Genomic DNA, 21,569 nt, shown 5'->3' with positions numbered 1-21,569 from the left:
GGTACTTAAAAATACATAATAATAATAATAAAAAAATTAATAGCTGGAGGGAGGGAAAAAAATTTAAAAAATGGAACAAATTAATATTTTTAATATTTGTGTGAACCAATATATTAAATTTTAGAACAGTAGTTGCACATTGATTATTGTATGAATTTATCATCTTACCTTGTAGCCATTAATATAAATGTGCGTAATTTTGTTTTTAATAACTATTTATGCATACAAATTAAATTCACAAAAAATATATAAAATATAATTACAATATTGCAAAAGATAGAATATTATTTTTAGGTTATTAATTAATTTTGTCTATGTATAAAAACTGCAAACATAATAACATCTTACACACTTGAAGTATGTGATTAAAATGAAACATAAAAATGTATTTAAAAAAAAAAAACTTAAAAGGAATTTCTTATAATTTTTTTTCAAAAAGATTAACACTGATATTGGAAAAAAATGGTTATTGAAAATATTGTTTAATAAGATACAATAATTATATTAATTAAATTTGGGAGAAAATATGCAGAAGTGAAATATTTGTTCAATAATTTATAACATTTATACTTAATCTAAAAGACAGATGTATAAGAGATTTAAAAATTAAAACAATATATAAAATGCAGTATCAATTCCTATAAATAGTTCCAATGAAGACTAGCAGGTAAATTTAAATAAAACTTAACTTAATCATGAAGATATCATAACACAAATACTATAGAAAGGCCTATAACATAAAAAAATAATATTTTATTTTCTATTAATTACAGATTTCAATAATAATAAATAATTTAAAGGGAGAACTAAACCTAGTTGAAGATAATACATATAAATTATACATAAGTATTTTTTATACAACATAAGAAATGTAAATAAAATAATCAGCGCAATAAACAAGAATAGGTTACACTATCAAATAATGGAAAATAACAGTGAAATCTAATACGAAGTGGGATATAGTACAAAAATATTCAAATTTTAGTTAAAGATATTTAGGAAAATTACAAACTATATATCATTAAAATCTATCAAAAAATATTGACTGATATATTAAAGAAGTGACTAGAAAGTTTAAGCTAAAAAAAAAAAAGGCAAGGAAGGAAATTAGAGCCATAAAGATAATTTTATGATAATTAAATAATATAAATTTAACTTAATATTAACTTCTGCATTTAACAAGTATTGGGGTTGTAACTGTAAAACTAATTGTTAGAAATAGCGTATTTTATCAAAATTAAAATTAATAAACAAAAATAAACATTGGCTAAATCATTGGTAAAAGTAAAGTATAAAAAAAAAAATGGATAAATTAATTACATTTACAATTATTGATTAACAATTAAATATATTTAAGGAAAATGAACTATTTGTCTTTGCAACTAAATATAGCTAATTTTATAAGCACCATAGACAAATTGGTTGTATAAAAACATTCAAATTCACACTAACTTAGCTCACTATAAACTTATCTAGTAAATTGTATATTATTGAGAAAAAATTAGTTAACCAAAGTTAATTTTCTTTTTGTATAATATTATTTAATGTATTTATTTAATTGGCTTAAATAATAGTTGTCAAACTTGGCCAGTTTAGATACGTCAAACTACAATACATTATAATGCAGTTTTCTTTTTAAAATCATTTATAGCAAACATGTATTTTACTTAATAATACATTATTCTAGATATAAAAACAACACAAATAACTTTTATCTTTGGCTAGGATTATTTTAGTTGTGATTTACACATTATACGTGGACAAAATTATTTTTATTTATTATTATAAATATTAAAATATTTGATGTTTTCTTGTCCATTACTTATAATGGTCATGCACATTTCATACCATGACAAATGCGTCTTTGCCACAAAATAAAAATGGATATTGGTCAATCATTGTCTGCACAGTGTCTTCTAAATGGGGCCGTAATTGTTCAAAGCGTCCCATATCATTGAACTCAATAGGTAATAGAGTAGGCCACCAACATATAGCTATATTTTTTGAGTCCATGCTGTTAGCTTTACAATTTTCAGCAACCCTAATAAAAATAAATATTAATTATAATACCAAGTCAAAAAACGTAATACAATCTGATCATTACCTTACAAAATGACGAAATATAAATTTCAGAATTTCAAAGTTTACGTCAGGTAATTTTTTCAAAAGGTTCCGAAGTGCCATTAAACGGCAACTCCTATCAGCTTTAACTGAAACAAAAAAATCTAGGTAATGTTTTAAGCATAGTAACTAATACTTTATTTTATTTTATACCTATGCTATACTTAGGAGTGAACTGGTTCAATTGACTTAACCTAACTGTTCAATAGAAAAACTATCTTTTTGTTTCAAAGTTCAAGCATTTTAATGAACTTTATAATTGTCAATTTTACATGATTTAAAATTGAAAAAAAACTTATCATATGACTAAACTTTTGATTATAAATATTCAATATAAATAATAAGTTTAAGGTTAATACCTATAGAACAGCAGGGCAGATGTCACTTATCATTTCATTCCTAGTTACAGTAAAATAATGAATATCAGAAAAAAATTGAGTAACAGTAGTACTTCCAATGTTATGAAATAAAAAAAAATTTTAAGCTGCACATAATATATTAATCAATTAAGGCTCTAATGTTTCAATTTAATGTTATCTATTATTATAATATTCAATACTTAAGTATAAGTTGTATAATATGTTATTCATATTTTTACTGTAACATAAATAATAATATGAAAATGCTTACCTGATAAATCTTCTAACTCATCCATTAACTCTTCAGTAAATAATGGTGGTAATTTTTTTGAGAAAAAATCTTTTAGCGCAGTTGCAACAGCGTTAACTGGTATATCAAGATTTGTAACATTTATGTCATTGTCTAAAAAAAATAACAGCTCAAATTAAAAATTAATTGCAAAAATAAAATCTTAAACAACATAGTTTCATGAATTTTTCATTGTTGTTAAATATTTCAAAGATTATTCTAAGAAAAATAATAATAAGTAAATGTATAAATATTTTAAATCCAAACCTTTATTTAGAAAAACTAACACAAGGTTATGTATAGCTAAAATGAAATCAACCCTTACATATGGGTTTTTTTATTGCGAAGCATAGTCAACAACCAAACAGACGGAAAAAAGATTGAGGACGTTCAAAAATAAAGTATAGGGAAGAATATATGGGCCTTGTCTATGAAAAATAACAAATAATAAGCAAAAAAGACATTAATAAATTGTTCTTTATAGTAGACATTGAATTAGTGACAATTTTTTCATAAAACAATGACTAAATGGATTTGGACATAAAAAGCTAGAAAGAAACTGCTATTTAAGCATTATTATAGAAATTAAGAACTTGCAAAAAACTTAGGGAAAGGCGGATTAATGTAATTGAGGAAGATCAAAAGTATAAGGCAGTAGATAATTGGAAAAAATGATGCAGAGTATAAACAGATGGCGAATGTTGTACAGGCAGCAAAAACTAGAGAAAGAAACTTATATAATTATAATATAGTATATAGTTTACTTTTTAAAATACAAAATACAAAGGACTAATTTACAATTTGAGGCACTATAAAAACTCTTTCACAAAATGACTGTTAATCTATTAATATTTTTGTCTATTTTTTGTTTAAATTATTTTTAAATTTTAAAATTAACTATACTAACCATCTTCAAATCTTTGAAATAGAAGTTCAACATGCGATCGATTTCCTGGTACCCTATAAAGACCTTCGGAATCCAATCCTTCAACTTCAATAAATTTAACACATTTTTCTAATAATAATGGAATGACATTATTTTCAGACTGGACAAAATTTTCTAGTGTTGGTTGATGTGTCATTGGTGAACCACTAGTTTTAACTTTGCTTTTCTTTTTCTTTTCTCTCTCTTCTGCAATTTTTCTGAGTTTCTCTTCTTTTAATCTTCTTTTTTCCAACTTAATCTCTTCTTTAGCTCTTTGTTTCTCTTTTCTTCTTATGGACTTATCATCTTCTTTTCCTTTTAAATTGCCAATTGCCTGGAAATAATGTAATATTTATTTTAAAAATATATTTCTTTGGTTTAAACCAAGTCAGATATTATTTTTTCAATTTAATCATGAAACAATAAATGTATGAAAACTCATAAATTCTCCATAATACCATACAATTAAAACTTTAATGAAATATTTTAATACTAATTATATGTTAGAATTCAAACATGTTTGCTTTTAAAAATGTATAAGTTCTAAAATTTTAGAATATACGGTAAATCATATAAAATTTAAACAAAAATTTTGAAAACTATTAACATATTTAATTGTTCTGGATTAAATTTAATGTGTATTACATCAAATTGTTGACTGAGTGTGAAAACTTTTTAATATCAGATAGTAAAATATTAAAAAATGCTGTTTAAAGATTTTTTGAAGTAATCCATTAGTGAATTTTAAACCTTGATATTTTATTTTATAGGATTAATGATAAAACTCATAACATTATTAGTGACATTTATATTTTTATTATTAGAATTTTACTATTAGTGAATTCACAATATTTTCAAATAAGCCGTTAAAAATAGAAAATTAAGATTAGAACCCCTCTTCATAAATTGTAGAAAATGTAATTCTACACAATAATGCGCAATAATCAGAAAAATGAAAAATTTACTGTTAGCGAGTTTCAATTTTAACACCAAACCGACAAAATATAAAAAAAAATTCATGACTTGTAGTTATCTGAAACAATAAACAGAAATTTAATACTAACTGATGGAGAGTTCAAACATCTCGGTGAAGATACATCCAAACTAGATTCTTCGTCAAAATTATAACTCATGTCATGCATGTGAGAAGCTATAAAAAAAATATTAAATAAGTATAACAAGATATATAAACATTTAAAAAAAAGTATATTACTCACATCTAGTAGAATACATTGTTTCACTTTCAGTTATGTTATGACAATCTTTATTACTAAGAGCACCAGATGGTATAACTGGGGGTTGTGGAGCAACCATTTGTTTACGTTTATATCGTAAAGATCTTTTTTCCATTAATCTAACAGAGGGATGAACCCAAACATTAGGTTTATCATCAGAATTATCAGTTGATGAATCTGAATTGGGTTGGTGGTGGGGTGTTGGTATGTTATTGGCTAAAAATAAATTGTAATGAAATTTAAATGATCAAAATTATATATATATATGTGTGTACGAGGGTTATTTGAAAAGTAAGGGCCATTCGCTTATATTTCCAAATCGACAAGTCGTAACACGTTTAAACTTGTACAAATTTGTACGTGCACTACTCGTACATTTATTTCAGGTGTTGTTTTGGTTCAATAGTAATTTTCCTATTTGTGCGTACAGTAGACAATGTCCGCGATAATCGCTGTTCCGCTAGCTGTAATAAGATTTTTGTGTGCAAAAAGATCTTGAGCTGCTTAAATTCATAGAGAGTTATGCATGGTTTATGGACCTACTGTAATGAGTGAAGAAAAGATTAGACAATGGTGTCGTGATTTTAAAAATGGACGAACAAATGTTCATGACGAAGAGCGGAGTGGTAGGCCCCGTATGCAAACTGATGAAATTGCTTCTCTAATGAACCAAAAAACTGCGATTTGATCGTTGGTTTACGATTAATGCCCTGGCTAATGAATTTCCTAACCTTGGACGTACTACTGTCTACACAATTGTCACGGAAAAACTTAAATACAATTTTATGATAAATGGCACTTACTTTTCGAATATGCCTCGTATATTAAAAAAAAAAAAACTATAACACATACCATTTTTAATTTCACTATTAGCATCTTCTGAGTAAAAAGTACCTAGCTGTCCTGACAGAGAGTTAAAATTCATACTACATCCATTAGAAGATATATTAAATGATGGAACTTTGGGTGTGGCAACAGGAATGGCAGTTCTCTTTTTCTTGGAACGTTTCTGAGTAGCTGATCTACGAGATAATTTTGAAAATGTATCATTGGATGAATTATATAATGGTTCACGCCTTTCTATTGAACTCCAATCACTATCAGAGTCTGAGTAATCTATATAAATATCAAAGTCCATGTAAATAATTTAGTTATAATTTAATGAAAATAAATAACATACTTGGCCTTCCTTTTTCTCTACGGTGCCTTAACTTATGTTTACTTGATGCAGCAAGGTTATCTTGAACCAATGTATATGAATAGTCTCCATCAAATGGATAATGCCCTGGCATTGCATCTTTTACCTACAAAATAGTTAAATATTGTAAGAATACACATTTTAAAATACTTTTGTTTTAATACAAACCTGAGCATATTCAGAACCCAAATCTACATTTTCTGGTGTTGCTAAGGGTGCACAGTTATAAGATGAACTACCACTATTATATGGTCGATTATATTGCTCTTTTCCACTTATAAGATTCATTCGTGAGATAGCATCTGTGACTAGTGTATAATCTTTCATATTTAATTTACCAGGTTGCTATGAAATAATATTGGATATAGAATATAATATGATTATTAACTAATGTAGATTTAACAGAGCAGTGGTTTTTAAACTTTTAAAGTAGGATTCTGTATACATATCATATAATTATTAGTAAACATGAAGTTCAATCAAACTTTTCAAAAAGTATAGTAAACAGTAATATTTGATAGAGATGATTATTTTATACACAACAAATTTAATGAATGTTATCAGAAAAAATATACCACTGTTGCTAACAATACATTAAATCAAAAATACAATACACATTAATTATTTTTACCTTCATAGTATGATTGCTATTTTTGATCCGAGACTTAGACATATGGCGTCCAGTAGTGAAAGCATGTTTAGAATAATTATTTATCCATAGACTTTCATTATTTGGAGCACATTGCATAAATACAGAATCATCAACCCATCCTGAAAATGTAGATTTACAATTAAAATTTGTTTATTTAAATAATATAAATAATAGAACTGTGTCTTTTTCTAAAAAATTTTTAGTATCTTCTATACAACACTACCTGAGTCATGTGTTGCTAATGACTCTCTCGATCCACTAACATCTGCTGCATTTTAAAAACAAACAAGAATTTGGTTATTTTTTAAAATTTTAATTCAGAGAATTATTAAGTTATAGTTTTAATGTAAAATTATGTTTCATAAATTACCAAGCATACTTATCACACTAATATAAAGTAAAAATCATAAGATATGTTAGTTATAATAATATTTTCAGATCAAGGATGAAAATAATGAATCTAAAAGGGTGGACAAGGATCAAACTAATTCTACAGTTATTAATGCTAAATAAAACATAAAATAATATAAAGTCATATTGTATACACAATATTTGTTTTGTATAATTTAGAAACCAATTTACCATTTTTAGTATAATTTTAGCAGAAAGAAATAAATATTATTAAATAATATTATAGGGTTGTCTGTATGTTATGATTGAATATAATAATTATAATATAGTAATTCACAAATTTAAAAATAAGTTAAATAAAGTGTAATATGAAATTAAAGATTGTACAGGTGCTAAATATACACAATATTTATATCGTTTTTCATTATTTGCTCTAAATTGTTTAAAATGTTGGTTTCTAGTTTTTTGTAATCACAGTTTGTATGTACAAATGAATTTTAACATATGCGGGGTCAAAAGCATGCTATCAAAAGATAATAAAAACATAAATATAAATTTAAAGAAAACTAAATGTATGACTACATAACATGCAACATGTACATTTTATGAGAGAAATGATAAAAAAGCTGATTAATAAATTTTTAAGAAGTTAAAATGTGTATGAGCATTGAGCAATCATTTTATTTCTAAATAATGATTTGTTAATTATAAATGGGAAACCACATTGAAAATTTTGAAGAATTTTATTTGTGTTACATGTGATTTCATCAAGACTGGAGTTTGAAGCAATCATCTGTGAATTGTTGTTGATACCAAGTCCGGCGTGGTCTGGTGGTGCGGGTTCAGGTGGTGTTGTAGGTCGAGGAAACACCTGAAAGCCTGTAATACCACCACCTAAGCGTAAATGTATAGACTATCAGTATTAAAACAGCCCTGTGTTTATTTAATAGTAAACTTATTAATCATGGTAATTAGCTGATCGGTAAAAATATTTTTTTAATGTTTATAGATTTTACATGCCTTGAACAATAAATGTAATAATATATTTCGATTAATTTTTTTTATATATTTTAGTTATCAAACTTCTTGAATATTTATAAATAATCTTTAATATTAGATAAACCTTAAACCATCATTTTAATAGCTTAGAGCTTTTATTACAAGCAATTTTTTTTTAAGTGTTATATTATAAATAATCAGTTGAAAATCAAATATATCCATATGAATGCAAATTTAAAACCAATTTTTTTTTTAAAGACATAACTATATTAATTATTATTGTTGATAGATTGTTGTTTGTTATCTATTATTTGGCAAAACACACATTTTTTATATTAATCTAAAATATTTAAGCTTAAAAATTAAATACAAATGCATTTTACTTCTGTACCTCATTTACATTGTCACCACAGTATAATTAAGTTAAAATTAATTTGTATTCAATTCAAAGAATTTCTGTTTTTAACACATTATCTGAACAAAGAGTATACATACTTAATTTAAGATTCCCAATTATTAGGGTTTGACCATGACATAATAGTTGTAACTAATATTTTAAAAACTAAATGACATTGACGATTATGACGTTTATAATTATAATAAAAAAAAACTTAACATATATAGTTAAAAAAAATATATAATATTAATTGAATATGTTTAAGTTTTAAATAAATTAATTTCCTATCACCAGAATTACTGGTAGTATTGGCCAACAATATCAATATCAATATCCAAAAATTAATCGTATAAAATATCGCTAGTAAATAGCATTATAAATAAATAATAGTAGATAATAAATTATGGCAGATGATAATATATTATTTAAAAAAAATAGCCCATCATAGTCAAACAATTGAATCTAAATTAAATTCCAATTTTTTAGCCAGAAAATATTTAAAAATAGTGGCTACAAGAGTAACTTGTAAACGATTACTGTGAAGCAAGAACAATCATCTTCAAACATAGTAATACTCCTAGATTATCTCTTGGACAACTCAATCAATTGTTATTTCTGAATTCATGAATTCATATTTCAAATTGAACTTAAATTCTGAAACATTGACGGAAAAACTGTTTGAAGAAGAAATACTTTGAATATACATTACATACTTATAAGTTAATATATAATAATTAATATACACTCATGATATAATATAATATGTTCTATACTTTTAATGCACTTAAATTACATAAAATGTAACTTATTGTTGTAGCAAACCTACGATAGAAGAAAAATGATTCTGATAATTAAAAATATATCATTGACCAACACTAATTACTGGTATATGAGTAGTTGTGTATCTAAAATGGAGTACTATAATAAGAAACACAACAATTAGGTTGTATAATTTGATTACTAGATATTATTATATAAATTAATATTGATGAAAATGTAAAAAAATTATATTGGTCAAAAACCATGTCTATTTCTGACTTACTCCAAAAATTAAATTATTGAAATATAGATACTATTCAATCATATAGTAATGAACACAACAATATAACAATATTTAGCTAAAACTGATGAAAGTATATTCCATTAAAAATCTTATAGTAAATAGATAATGTGTCATATTTTTCATTTAATTTATGACATAGCAATGGCATTTTATTATTAAAAACTACATAACTAAATATAATAAAAATTATAAATCATAGTTATATTACCTTGTTGTTTATCTAAATTATTATTAGTGACATGAAGCATATTGTCTACTGGTGAAAATGTATCACTATCATCACTTGGACTCATAAGATTTTCACGTGAATGTGTTAAAGAATAACTGTCGTCATCCTGAGTTATTCCACAGGGCAATCGTCCATATACATTATTACTACTTCTAAAATGTCATGAATTAAATTCATAAAATGCAATTATTTTTTTTTACTTAATTAGATAGAATAAATTCCTACCCATCATGTGAAGAGAGATTCATTTTGGAATATTCTATTTTAGATAAAGGATTTTTTCTGTAATTTGTTGGTTCTTCCATGTGGAAGGCTTGTTCGATTTCTGATTTCTTTTCCCAAACGTCTTTGAAAAAAGGAGTATAAAATGAACCTTCAAAAAAAATATAATAATTAGGTATTTGTGATATAATAGATTATCATGAAAAGAATAATATACTTTTATGCATTGAAGAATTTATTAATGTAACAAATTGTGCTTTTAATCGGTCAGCAATTGAACTACCATCATTAAGTAACTGCTGGCTAATGTCATTATGAAATGAATTAGTTCCTACTGGTTCAGTAACAGCCATTATTTGAATTGGCAAGTTTGGAGTATTGGTGGAGAATGAACTACAAGAAAATCCACTAGAGAAAAATGAATAATGATTTTAATTAATAGGTGGTCAATGTCATTTTAAAATCAAATATTATTTAATATTACTTCAATGTAGCTAATGATGCTTTTCGTTTAGCATAATATGATAAAATAAATCCATGTACTAATTCTTCGCGGAAAGCATTTGCACCATGGTAAGAGGACATGATCACTTCTACTTTACGCTTTGAAGATCCAAGAAATGTTTCTAAAATTATACTTCTATCTCCACTCAAATAACAACATTGATGACTCAACAATGGTGCTAATATACTTTCGACCGAATATGGATCATCACAAAACATACACATAATAATGCTAAATTAAAGAAAACAAAAAAAAAACAGAACCATTAATATTTATAATAATATAAACACAAATGTTTGTGGAATATACCGTATATCTGGATCTGATGGGTCCATAATTGATTGATATTCATTTAAAAATCCAATTCGATGAGTTATACTCTCAACAAGCAGCTTCATTGCATTAGAAATTAAATCTGCATCAAACATTGACGAATCTCCATCTTCCACAGGCATGTCAATAAATGGACATTGTAAACTAAAATTATAAAATCAAGATTATTTAATTCGTCAGTTTTCTAGCTTAAAATTTCAAATTAATTTATTTGAACCTATTAAATAAACTTTTTAAACTAATAAGTTTTAAAAAAAAAATTTTTATTGTATAGACATAATTTCATAAATCGTAGGTTGAGATAATTTTAAAAACTATATTTTAATTTCAATTTTATTATTTATAATTTTCAGAAAACCCTGAATTGATGTATATAAGATATTAAAAACCAATTTTTTTTTTTGTGTGTGAAATTATTCAATTTTTATTAACACGGGCATATTTGATTTAATATCAGTGAAAGGGTGAGATAAAATACAATAATTAAATTTAAATAATAAAATAATGTTACAATATAAATAAACAAATTTATTCTAAAAAAATTCAAAAAGCTAACAATATAATTAATAAGATAAAATTTACCTGTCGGCTAAACTTTGGCCTTCTTTTTGCAATGTTAAATCTTTCTGTCCAATACCAGATTCACTTATGTATAGTAAAATTATAGGCAAACCTTGAAAAGGCAATTTATCATCCTTTTCTAAATTGGATAATAATGTCTTTTCAAGACTATCTCGAATATACTCAAATGATTCAGAATTTGAATAAACACAAACACAGCCTACAATTTATTGGTAATATTTAAATAACAAATTTTCTAAATTATATATTATTCATAATATTTACCATTGGGTTTAAAATCTGGTGTTTGGAATGAGTTTTGAGACAAATTTACATCCCCATTAATAACTCGATATTTCAGTTTATATATTTGGTTGTCTAATTCATATTCTTTATTATCACATTGTGCCTAAAAAGTTTATATTTATCATTAATATTGTTTTTAATCATATATATACTATATATTCATAACAATATAGTTACTTTCAACTTGGTAGAGAATTCATCTGCCAAACCATTAGATCCTAATATTACTAAATGTAAATTATTATCAGACTTAATCATCCATTGCTTATTATTACCCGAAGTAGGTCTAAAAAAAAATGTGTAAAAATTGTATAAAAATTAAACAAGTGAGATATTTAATTTAGTTTTACTTTTGAACTCGATCACTTAAAAGCTTTTCAATTAATGCATCCATACAATTAGGAAAAGCTGGACAGTGTTCTCTAATTGGACAATGCACGAAACCCAAATGTTGAAAAAGCATTAACTTTCTATCTTGATCTAATCTGTCTAAAGCTTTGTACCTTTAAACAATAAATTATTTTTAATAAATTAATTCAACTATAGAATACACAAATATTTAATTGATTTACCTAGAATCTTCTTTTAAATCATCAGTAATTTCTTTTATATCATCTTGTGTAATAGTTCCCGTGGGCGCTATACTTTTGAAATGGTAAAAGAGATCTGCGTGCTCTAATAATAATTCCTGTATTAAAAAATAAATGAAAATAATTTTTGATAGTTTGTTTTTCCATATAATTTTAATATTTGTCATATACCTGAAAATTATGTTTAGCTTTTTCAATAATACTTTTTTGGTGTTTGTCATAAATATATTGGCAATCATCATGTGACAATGCTTCAAAGCATTCACGGCCCATAAAAAGTACCCTAACTTCAGACATTGGTTTACCAGGAGTTACATAACCAGCTTCTTGTAATAGTTGCTTAAATTGTTTTTTCCATCTTAATTATACAAAATAAAATAATAAATATTATTAAGAGAATAAAATTAAAAACACATAAATATAATAACAATAGTAATTACATATGAATAGTGAAAAACAAAACCAATAGTAATGACTACTTATACAATTAATGAAAACAAACTATTAAAGGATTATTTTTTTTTTTTTACTTAATTTAACATAAAATTCATAAATACAATAAATATTTGTTTTTTACCAAATGTGTAATATAATTATTGTTTTATAACAACATTTATCTTATAATTTTTGATACATACTCCTGTCGGTTTTGTTCCAATTGTAAATTATTAGCATGATTTTTAAATACTGATTCAGCTTCTCCAGTTTCTAATACATCACAAGGAATTCTTTTTTCATCCCTTTCACTTCCTTCTTCTTGCAACTCTAACTCACATTCTGTCCACGGAATATCATCAGGACATGTGTAAAAATAATGATTAAAATCAGGATGTTCTTTGATGTGTTTTTGTACAGTAGGCCAATCACTAAGACAAACAAAAATATATTACTAAATAGGTAAAAATTAAAAAAAAAAAATAAAAACCACTACACATTAATTTTGTGTTTGATCAAAGATAAAATTAAAATATTTGTTCTTTCAATAGTTTATACATGTCTTATATAAAATTAATAAATCAAGAGTAACCAACATAAATATGTATGCAAGCTGTACAAATAATTACAATGATATTAAAAGCAAAAAAAAGTTTTGATTATTATCATAATTAATATAAAAGTTCATAAATAACTAACAGACAATAAACATATTATAAAATTATAAGTTCAATATTATTTTAATTTGATTATGATTTATCCAACAAAATCCTGTACTTTATCATTATTCTGTTTAACTGTACTCTTACTTTAATATCATCAGATCTTAAGAAAATCTTAAAAATAATAATAATAATAATAAAAAAATACCTCAATGAAAAAATGTTAAGTTCTACCTACATTTAATTATACAATGTGATATTTTTTTATATATACAGAATGTAACAGAACTATTTAACAAATATAATAACATTTGTAATGTAAGTTTGATAATAGTCTTGTTACACCTTATATATAATATATGTATACAAAATGATAAATTAATAAGCCAATAATCTATTATTTATTGAATATGTATAGAGTAAAAACACCTTCAAAATCAACCATACTATATATTTTTTTTTTCATAAATAAGATGCAAGATTAACATTGGTTACACATTTTAAGATAAAACATATATACTTACCCATCTTTCAAAGTAGAAATTTCAGGTACCAATTCTTGTAAAATATCAGGCAACATTTCCATGTAGTTTTGTACTCTCTTAGATACTTGTTCATCTTTTAACATTTTAACATGTCTTCGAAAAAGTCTTTGTGCTTTATCAGATCCAAATATGTCTCTGTACTTAATATACTCATCACATGTAGAAATTTTTTTTGAAGTTTGACTCCATAATGCACGGTAATCAGTGACCTAAAAAATAAATTAATATTAATACCGTATACTTATGAATATAATAAAAAATTTAAATATTCTATTTAAAATTATTACATAAAAGAATTAAGAAAGTAGCAAATAAATAAAATAATATAATACATAACAACATTTAGATAGTTCATAAATAAAAAACAATATTTTGTGTATTTACATATTATAAAACAATAAAAATATTTGTCTTTAAGAAATTATATTTACTTGTGATTGTATCAATGTTTGGTATGCATCAGTGGTATTTTCTAAGACTTCTTTTCTCATACGAACAGATTCCAAATAAGGAACTATTTTTGTACGACCTTTAAATCTGTCAATAAGATGAGCTAAAGCAATAAAAGCAGTATCTACATTGATATTCTGATGAGCTGATGTTTCAACAATTGGTATAGCTCCCTTAAATTCTTTACGGGATACAAGTTTTTCAACTTCTCGAACATACGCTTCATTGAATTCATCATTTTTTGTAGTTACTAATACTACAGGTTTTTTTGTTTTAATTACATTGATTAAAATATTAGTCACAGCTTCTAATTGTTTTTCTATACTACGACTAGGTACTACACTGACGTCAAATACACACAGAAAACCATCAACGTTGAATTTACCATCAGGTAACACTTTTTGTTCATACTCTTTTTCAATACCTGAAATAAATTTAAAATGAGTAATTAATTATGGGTATACTGAATGATTCTTTTATCAAATAACACTCATCATTTAAAAAAATGGTAATAGATTTCTAAATAATGAGTGTTGTTTGTTAAAAAAATAGCTCTGAATAGGTTACAATGAAAACATTAGGTTAATTAGTAATAATAATCAATAACAATTTATACTTAAAGATAAATATTTTATTTTAAAATATTAACAATTGATAACATACCTAATTGATTTTTACATATATACATTAATTTTTCGGCTGATGTGATTTTAGTGGCTGCACAGCGTTTGGTATATGGTTCCATTTTACCTCCTTAAAAATTGACAAACAATCATATATTAATAATTAATAACTTAATAGTCGTTTATTTTATTATAGTTACTACATTATTTTTGGTACCAAATAATATTTTTCAATATTGAAAAGAAAAACAAGTTTTATTGACTATTGTGATTATTTATATAATTTTTGGGTAAACTCAATTTTTTTAATTTTAATTACTAGGTACTAGTTAGCAATGTATTTTATTACTTTAAAACAATTTGAATCTGCAAGACAAAACAAAATAAATAAATCTGCTAAAAAAACTTATTGCACAGAGCAGGAATGTCAAACATACCGTTCCAGCTACCAATATTAATGGACAAAAAAAAGAAAGTAAAATATTAATATAGTGTCACAATTATCTTAGATTTTTAGAAAATTGCATTTTTGTTATACATTTTCTTTTTGTTAAATTTTTATGTAAAATAAACTATTCAATATATTTGGCCTACACTTGATAATTTGAGTTTGACATGCTTGGTAAAGAGCATATCTTAAAAAACCAATTCCTTGCTACAGATATAGCTTGATACTTTTTGTGTATAGTACTTAACATTCAATTTGTAAAATGTCCGTTTCCTTAGTATAATTTAGATTCCTTACCAATTTACTTATTTCTAATATTAAATTGTATGGTCAGCATTATAGAAAAGTCACAAAAACTTTCTTTCTCATAATAAATACCAGATTTTTTATATGAAAATGAATATTGATAAGAATTGATTCTTAACCATTCATTAGTTGCTTTTTTTTTTATGTTTTTGGCTCTTGTTGGGTAACCTACTTATTTAATTTTGTATAATAAAATTTAAATTTATCTTGAAATAGTATAAATTATACCCCTGCTGTGGTTTCAAAATAAGAATCAAGTTTACCTGTAAATTGTAGTCAATTCATCCAATTACTCATTTTTTTTTATTTTTGATACTTTTTTTTAAATTGCTAAAAGTTGTTTTTAATTATTCATTAAATAAAAATAAAAAAATAAGAATAGAAGGACATTAAAGAAAAATTAATTATTTAATAAAAAAAAGTGGTATATATTATTGTTTATTAAAAATTATTTAAAAAATATATATAACACCATAAGTAACTGAATAAATGATAATATATACATATATATATACATAAAGAAGTTGTATGATTGACTTCAACTGAATTGACTATCCTAGTTTTATCACTGATAATGCATACATATATTTAAAACAAAATATTAATTTACCTTTAAATGGTTGAAATGATGAATCATCTATAAATTCAGTCTGTTCTATGACTTGAAAAGTGAAATCAACACCTTCTTCAGATGTTTTTGTAACATCTCCCCAGTATAAGAAATGATCATTATTAACTACGCGTCCACTAAAATCAGACTAAATAGAAACAAAAGTATAAGTTAAGTGTTTAATTCAGTAATAATGCTAATTAGTAAAAACATATTAAATATTACCTGACTTAAAACAGAAATATGATCAACATTAAAGTCATCAGCAAAAAATCTCATAAATCTGTTACACAGACATGATTTTCCAATTCCCACAGCTCCTTTTTCTTTCTCTGTGCCTGAAAGTCCAACAACTGAAACATTGATCCAACGTGATGTATCATTTTTCTTTGCCATTTCCGAGACTTCAGATTTATTTTGGCGCTTTGTCAATGTGGCATAGATTGGCGATTGGAAAGAACATTTTGATTTAAGATTTTCTAAGCGGCTATAACAAAAATAACATTTTTATTAGGTTAAAATCTTATTTAAATTAATAAAAGAATTTAGAAATAGCTAAAAATTCCCTAACACACAAAAATATAATTATGAAAATTATGTAATACTACTAATTAGAACCTATCTAATTAGTGACAAATAATTAAATTTTAAAACTAATAAGTAATAATACATAAGTAACTATCTAATATAGTTTTTTTTTATTGGCATACAGGTATTCACAAAAATCTGAAGTTTTAATTATTAAATTGAATTAATTAACAATGCATAATATTTATATATTACACTAAATAATTTTATATATCATATCAAATTATTATTGATAAAAACAATATTTTATTATTGCTTATTAACTAAATAAATTTCTATTTATCTTACAATTATAAAAAATAATATCCTTTTTTAAATTTTAAATAATAATGAGCTCATAAAATATGTTTACAAATAACCCTAGATATTAATCATATATTTTTGTTATTAGGACTAGTAAAGTGTTGATTTATTTAAATTTATTTATATTAAAAATTAAATATATATCAAACAAATATAGGAACTATACAATTTGTATCATCAATATTAATTAAAATTGATAAAAGCATCAAAAGCAATAAAAACTTTTCTTTAAACACTAATTATTTTTAATGATTATACATATTAGGTAATATTTTTAGTTATTAATGCTTAGAAAATAATGTAGAACTAATGCTTCTTAAACATCTTTAAAATATATTTTGAAACAAAAATCACGCATAAAAGTATTAAAATAAAGAATAATAATATTATGTAAGTATGTAAATTAAAAAAAAAAAAAACCTTGGTAAAAACATTTGTCCTTAAAGGTCAGGTTTAAATAAATCAATTTTAAAATGTATCTACTAATTAAATAATCTCTAAAACTCCCCACAAAAATTATTTCTTATATTAAAATAACATTTTTTTAAGCTGTATAATAATTACATTTACTAAGTTTAAGTGGGTGGTTACCCATAAAAAAGTGGTAGCTATTAACTAACTAAAAATTATTAAATGTTTTTAAAAATATATATTATACTGTTGCACTTACCTATATTATATTTAACATATAATACAAATATATATACTTACACTATATTGTCTATATTATAATATATAATAGGTGTATTGTAGTGTTAAACAAAACAATTCTATGATTAACCAATGATATAAGTTTATTAGAATTTAATCTATAAAATTCATGAATTTCATTAGATTTACCATTATTTAAGGAATAATGTTGAAATAAATCAAATTTCACTACCTAACAATTAAATAGTGAAATGAGTCATTGGTACACTATGATTAAAAATGCAATTACTATCCAAGATTTAAATACCTAACCACCTTGCAGAAATATTAAACCCAGATCCAGGCAATATCATCAAACTCAGCCAATTTCTTTCAGTAACACATCTCAAATCTCATTAACCTAGTATAACGAGCACCAACAAATCATCACACTATAACAATATATCTATACTTTGCATTCATTTATCTATAATTGTGTAGTGTATACACACTTTTTTTCTATTTGTTTAATTTATTTAAAAAAAAATGTTTTTACTATTACTAACTAATCTATATATTTATTTCTTAATTTCATTCTAACACTGTGTAATGTATAGCTACATCAAACGAACGCAGCAGTGGATTATAATTATAACAATAATAAAATCAAAGATTAATTTTACTAATTCAATATTTTTTGCAGTGAAAATATATATATTTTTACATAAATATAAAATACACCATCTTAATGTTTAAGAGTTGAAATATTTAATGAATTTATGTTTTATCAAATTCATACATTTTTAATAATAAATAAAGTCTGTATAAAATATGTGTAATTAGTTGATCATAAATTCAATATTTATGTATCAAATTACTTAAAAAATTATTCTGCTTTGGAATATGAAATTAAAATTCTGTTGTCATTCAAAAAAGTGAAAAACTTAAAAAAAAATTAAGGATAAAAAATATTTAAAAATATAATTTTTTAATAAAAACGTTGATTTTTTAACAACTTGAAACTATGTAAAAAAATGTTTTCAAAAACATTATTACTTTTTGAAATAATGAGTGGTTCATGATAAAAAAATTACTCTGTATAATATATTTAATTTAAATATTTTAAGTTCTTTAAACAAGGTTTATTATCTACATGTGATTCATACAATTAATTTAATACCATGATTAAACTAAAAAAAAAGTATTTGTATTTTGAATAGGTACTTTTAAAAAGTATTTATATTAAAATTCAAATACTTTAAAAGAAAATATGCTTAACAAGACTGTAGTACCTATTACAAATTAGACTATTAAAAAGAAAACTACAAGCTCCTTAACAGTATTATAAGTAAATTTTCTAATCATTACATAAATTTATGCTATCAATAGCCATTTTGACAATAAAAATGACAACTGATTGTTGGGGGACGTTTAAGTGTGAAGTCTGATAATTTAAAATTAGAATTATGAGGATAATTATTATTGGAAAAGTGTAATGTATAATATCTACAAATTATTTTGTGAAAAAGGGGGTGTCGTCTTAAATAGACAGTGGTTAGTATAGTTAATATTAATACTAGAATTAATACTGATAAAGTTATAACACATATTAATAATTAATCTTGTAGTTAAATTTTTAGCACTGTAAAAAAATATTCTACGAGATTTTAAAATAAAATTTCACTAGGTAAAATTCAATGAAATTAAAAAAAATTAAAAATTGACAATAAATATTGTAAGCTACCTAACAACTTATTTAAAATATTTATACCATTCTATATATATTTTAAATATTGAGCCAAAAAATTATGTTTAATAGTTAAGTACTTCTAATATAAAATATATATAAGAATGAAAGAAAAAAGGTTTACTTCAAACCATACTCTATGCTATTTAAATAAAAAATAATAAATTTAATGTTCTTAAATCTTAACAAAAATTATAACATAATCTATTGTTATGTTAAAATTCAGTTGCAATTTCATTAAAAATGTTTATCCCCTTATTTACAACTTCTTTTAATAATTATTCTTATCCATTAAAAGTACCATTGAAGTCAAATTTAATAAAACAATTAATACAGTGAATTACATTTTTTACATTTATGTCACACCTATGAATTTATGTAATTATTAAATTGACTAAAGCAAAACAAAAATATGTTGATTTCTATAATTTAGAAGAATTAGGTACACATGTTGTTCATTAATAGATGTTTATTTAAAAATACACAGAATTGAATGTAAAAAATTTGGTAAAATCATTAAATAAGGTTAGATAATGTGATAATAATAAAAAAAAATTATAGAGATAACTCTATTGTATAAGCACTTAGTTAATAATTTTTATACCAATATACACTTAAAACAAGGTGAAACGATCTGTTGAAAATAAAAATAGTTGTCACACCACAAAAATAATAGTTAAGATATTACAAATACTTTAAAAGATTAGATGATCTTTGAAAATAGATAATAGTGAAAAAATTATAATATTTTAGATTTTATGAAAAATATAATCTTACATTTTTTAATAATTTAATTTAAACTTACAATTAAGTATGAAGTATGACTTATATTTTGTGATACAAGTAGTTTTTTTAACAATAGTAACTAAGTATCCCCATATTACAGAAAATTATGTTATATATTAAGCATAAACACATAAATGGTAATTATAATGAAGAAAAATATATATTATATACCTACACTTTTTCGTTCATACAAGTTTCTCTAGAGTCAATAATCAATATCAAGAAGTGATAATGGCTGTTCATCGCGCGCGTGTGTATGTAAGTGTGTATGTATGTGTATGCGTGTGTGTGCGCGTGTGGGTGTGTGTGAGTGACAACTATGATACTAGGTACCTAGTACCTACCTGACAATGGAAAAGCGTTTTACCGCGAACAACTAATTGAGAAACGATAGAAAAAAAAAAAGGAATACGATCGGTGACGACCGGTAACAACGACATCGACGGCGATCGACATAGTCGTCACCGCCGCGTCACTAATCCACGGCAAGGCGAAAGGGGTAGTTTTCAGATAAAACTCACCTGAAATCAATGATTGATGATGGTGATGGCACGGCAACGAGACCGTGTCGACGTGAATCGCGCGGTTGGCGAGCACATTGGAATCGGATCCAATTGGAAAGTGTGTTATCGATTTGGTGCCGGGCAAAATACGCGAACACGGATCGGCAGCGACGGCGGCGGTGTCAGCGGCGGCGGCAGTTATTGCGAATCTTGCGAATAGGTCCTGTGTCCGCGCGGGCGGTTCGCTTGATGGCTGCGACCTCGGGGCGGTGCGTGTCGGTCGGGTGCGGGACTCGTTGTCGGGTCGGTTTGTCACGGAGCCCCGTAAAATATTTTAGCAGACGAGATCGAATCGCGCTCCTCACGGGCATTGGCTATCAAAGCCTTTTTGCACTATTATCATTCCCGTACAGGTAGTGGCGAGTGAGGAAAAAAAAATTAAATTTGCAAAGACGAATGATATCAATATTAGCCCGGCGCATGGTTGCCAACCAAAACGCAGCGGCAGCTGTACCACTAAACTTGACTACGGCGGCGGCGAATAAAACGCGGCCACATTCTCTTCGCCGGCGTACTACGGCTCCGAAAATTATTGACT

At 24.8% G+C, this 21,569-nt stretch overlaps 1 protein-coding gene across 5 annotated transcripts; it reads right to left on the bottom strand.

The window, feature by feature from the left end:
- Positions 1 to 455: 455 nt before the first annotated feature.
- Positions 456 to 21,368, bottom strand: LOC113555854 (rho GTPase-activating protein 190). Of its 5 annotated transcripts, none has more exons than XM_026960420.1 (30): positions 20,990 to 21,368; positions 16,640 to 16,901; positions 16,415 to 16,562; positions 15,091 to 15,180; positions 14,409 to 14,851; positions 13,957 to 14,186; positions 12,974 to 13,201; positions 12,507 to 12,693; positions 12,318 to 12,433; positions 12,096 to 12,248; positions 11,923 to 12,031; positions 11,725 to 11,848; positions 11,461 to 11,659; positions 10,855 to 11,022; positions 10,525 to 10,776; positions 10,258 to 10,448; positions 10,044 to 10,191; positions 9,798 to 9,970; positions 7,887 to 8,024; positions 7,003 to 7,047; positions 6,759 to 6,898; positions 6,296 to 6,472; positions 6,110 to 6,233; positions 5,782 to 6,045; positions 4,912 to 5,145; positions 4,759 to 4,844; positions 3,677 to 4,028; positions 2,752 to 2,883; positions 2,105 to 2,225; positions 456 to 2,041 (listed from the first exon to the last, which is right to left on the bottom strand). In XM_026960420.1, the coding sequence occupies exons 2-30, from the start codon at positions 16,808 to 16,810 to the stop codon at positions 1,843 to 1,845; spliced, it is 5,142 nt and encodes a 1,713-aa protein (XP_026816221.1). In that variant the 5' UTR covers positions 16,811 to 16,901; positions 20,990 to 21,368; the 3' UTR covers positions 456 to 1,842. The 5 variants fall into 5 exon arrangements, with proteins under 5 accessions (XP_026816221.1, XP_026816223.1, XP_026816222.1 ...); XM_026960422.1 differs by having other exon boundaries at positions 7,887 to 8,009; XM_026960421.1 differs by having other exon boundaries at positions 457 to 2,041; positions 2,105 to 2,210.
- Between the last annotated feature and the right edge of the window lie 201 nt (positions 21,369 to 21,569).

This window comes from Rhopalosiphum maidis, chromosome 3 (assembly GCF_003676215.2).
Source record: "Rhopalosiphum maidis isolate BTI-1 chromosome 3, ASM367621v3, whole genome shotgun sequence".
NCBI classification, from domain to species: Eukaryota; Metazoa; Arthropoda; class Insecta; order Hemiptera; family Aphididae; genus Rhopalosiphum; species Rhopalosiphum maidis.
Note: the sequence above shows the minus strand (reverse complement) of the source record. Positions and strands in the feature narration are given on the sequence as shown.

Bases quoted from the DNA above. Each gene is read 5' to 3' on its own strand.
- LOC113555854 (XM_026960420.1), bottom strand. From the start codon at position 16,810: ATGGCAAAGAAAAATGATACATCACGTTGGATCAATGTTTCAGTTGTT. The intron at 11,849-11,922 runs GTAACTATATTG...TAAACTTTTTAG, and splicing joins AATTCTCTACCAAGTTGAAA to GCACAATGTGATAATAAAGA. The intron at 6,234-6,295 runs GTTTGTATTAAA...ACTATTTTGTAG, and splicing joins TGGGTTCTGAATATGCTCAG to GTAAAAGATGCAATGCCAGG.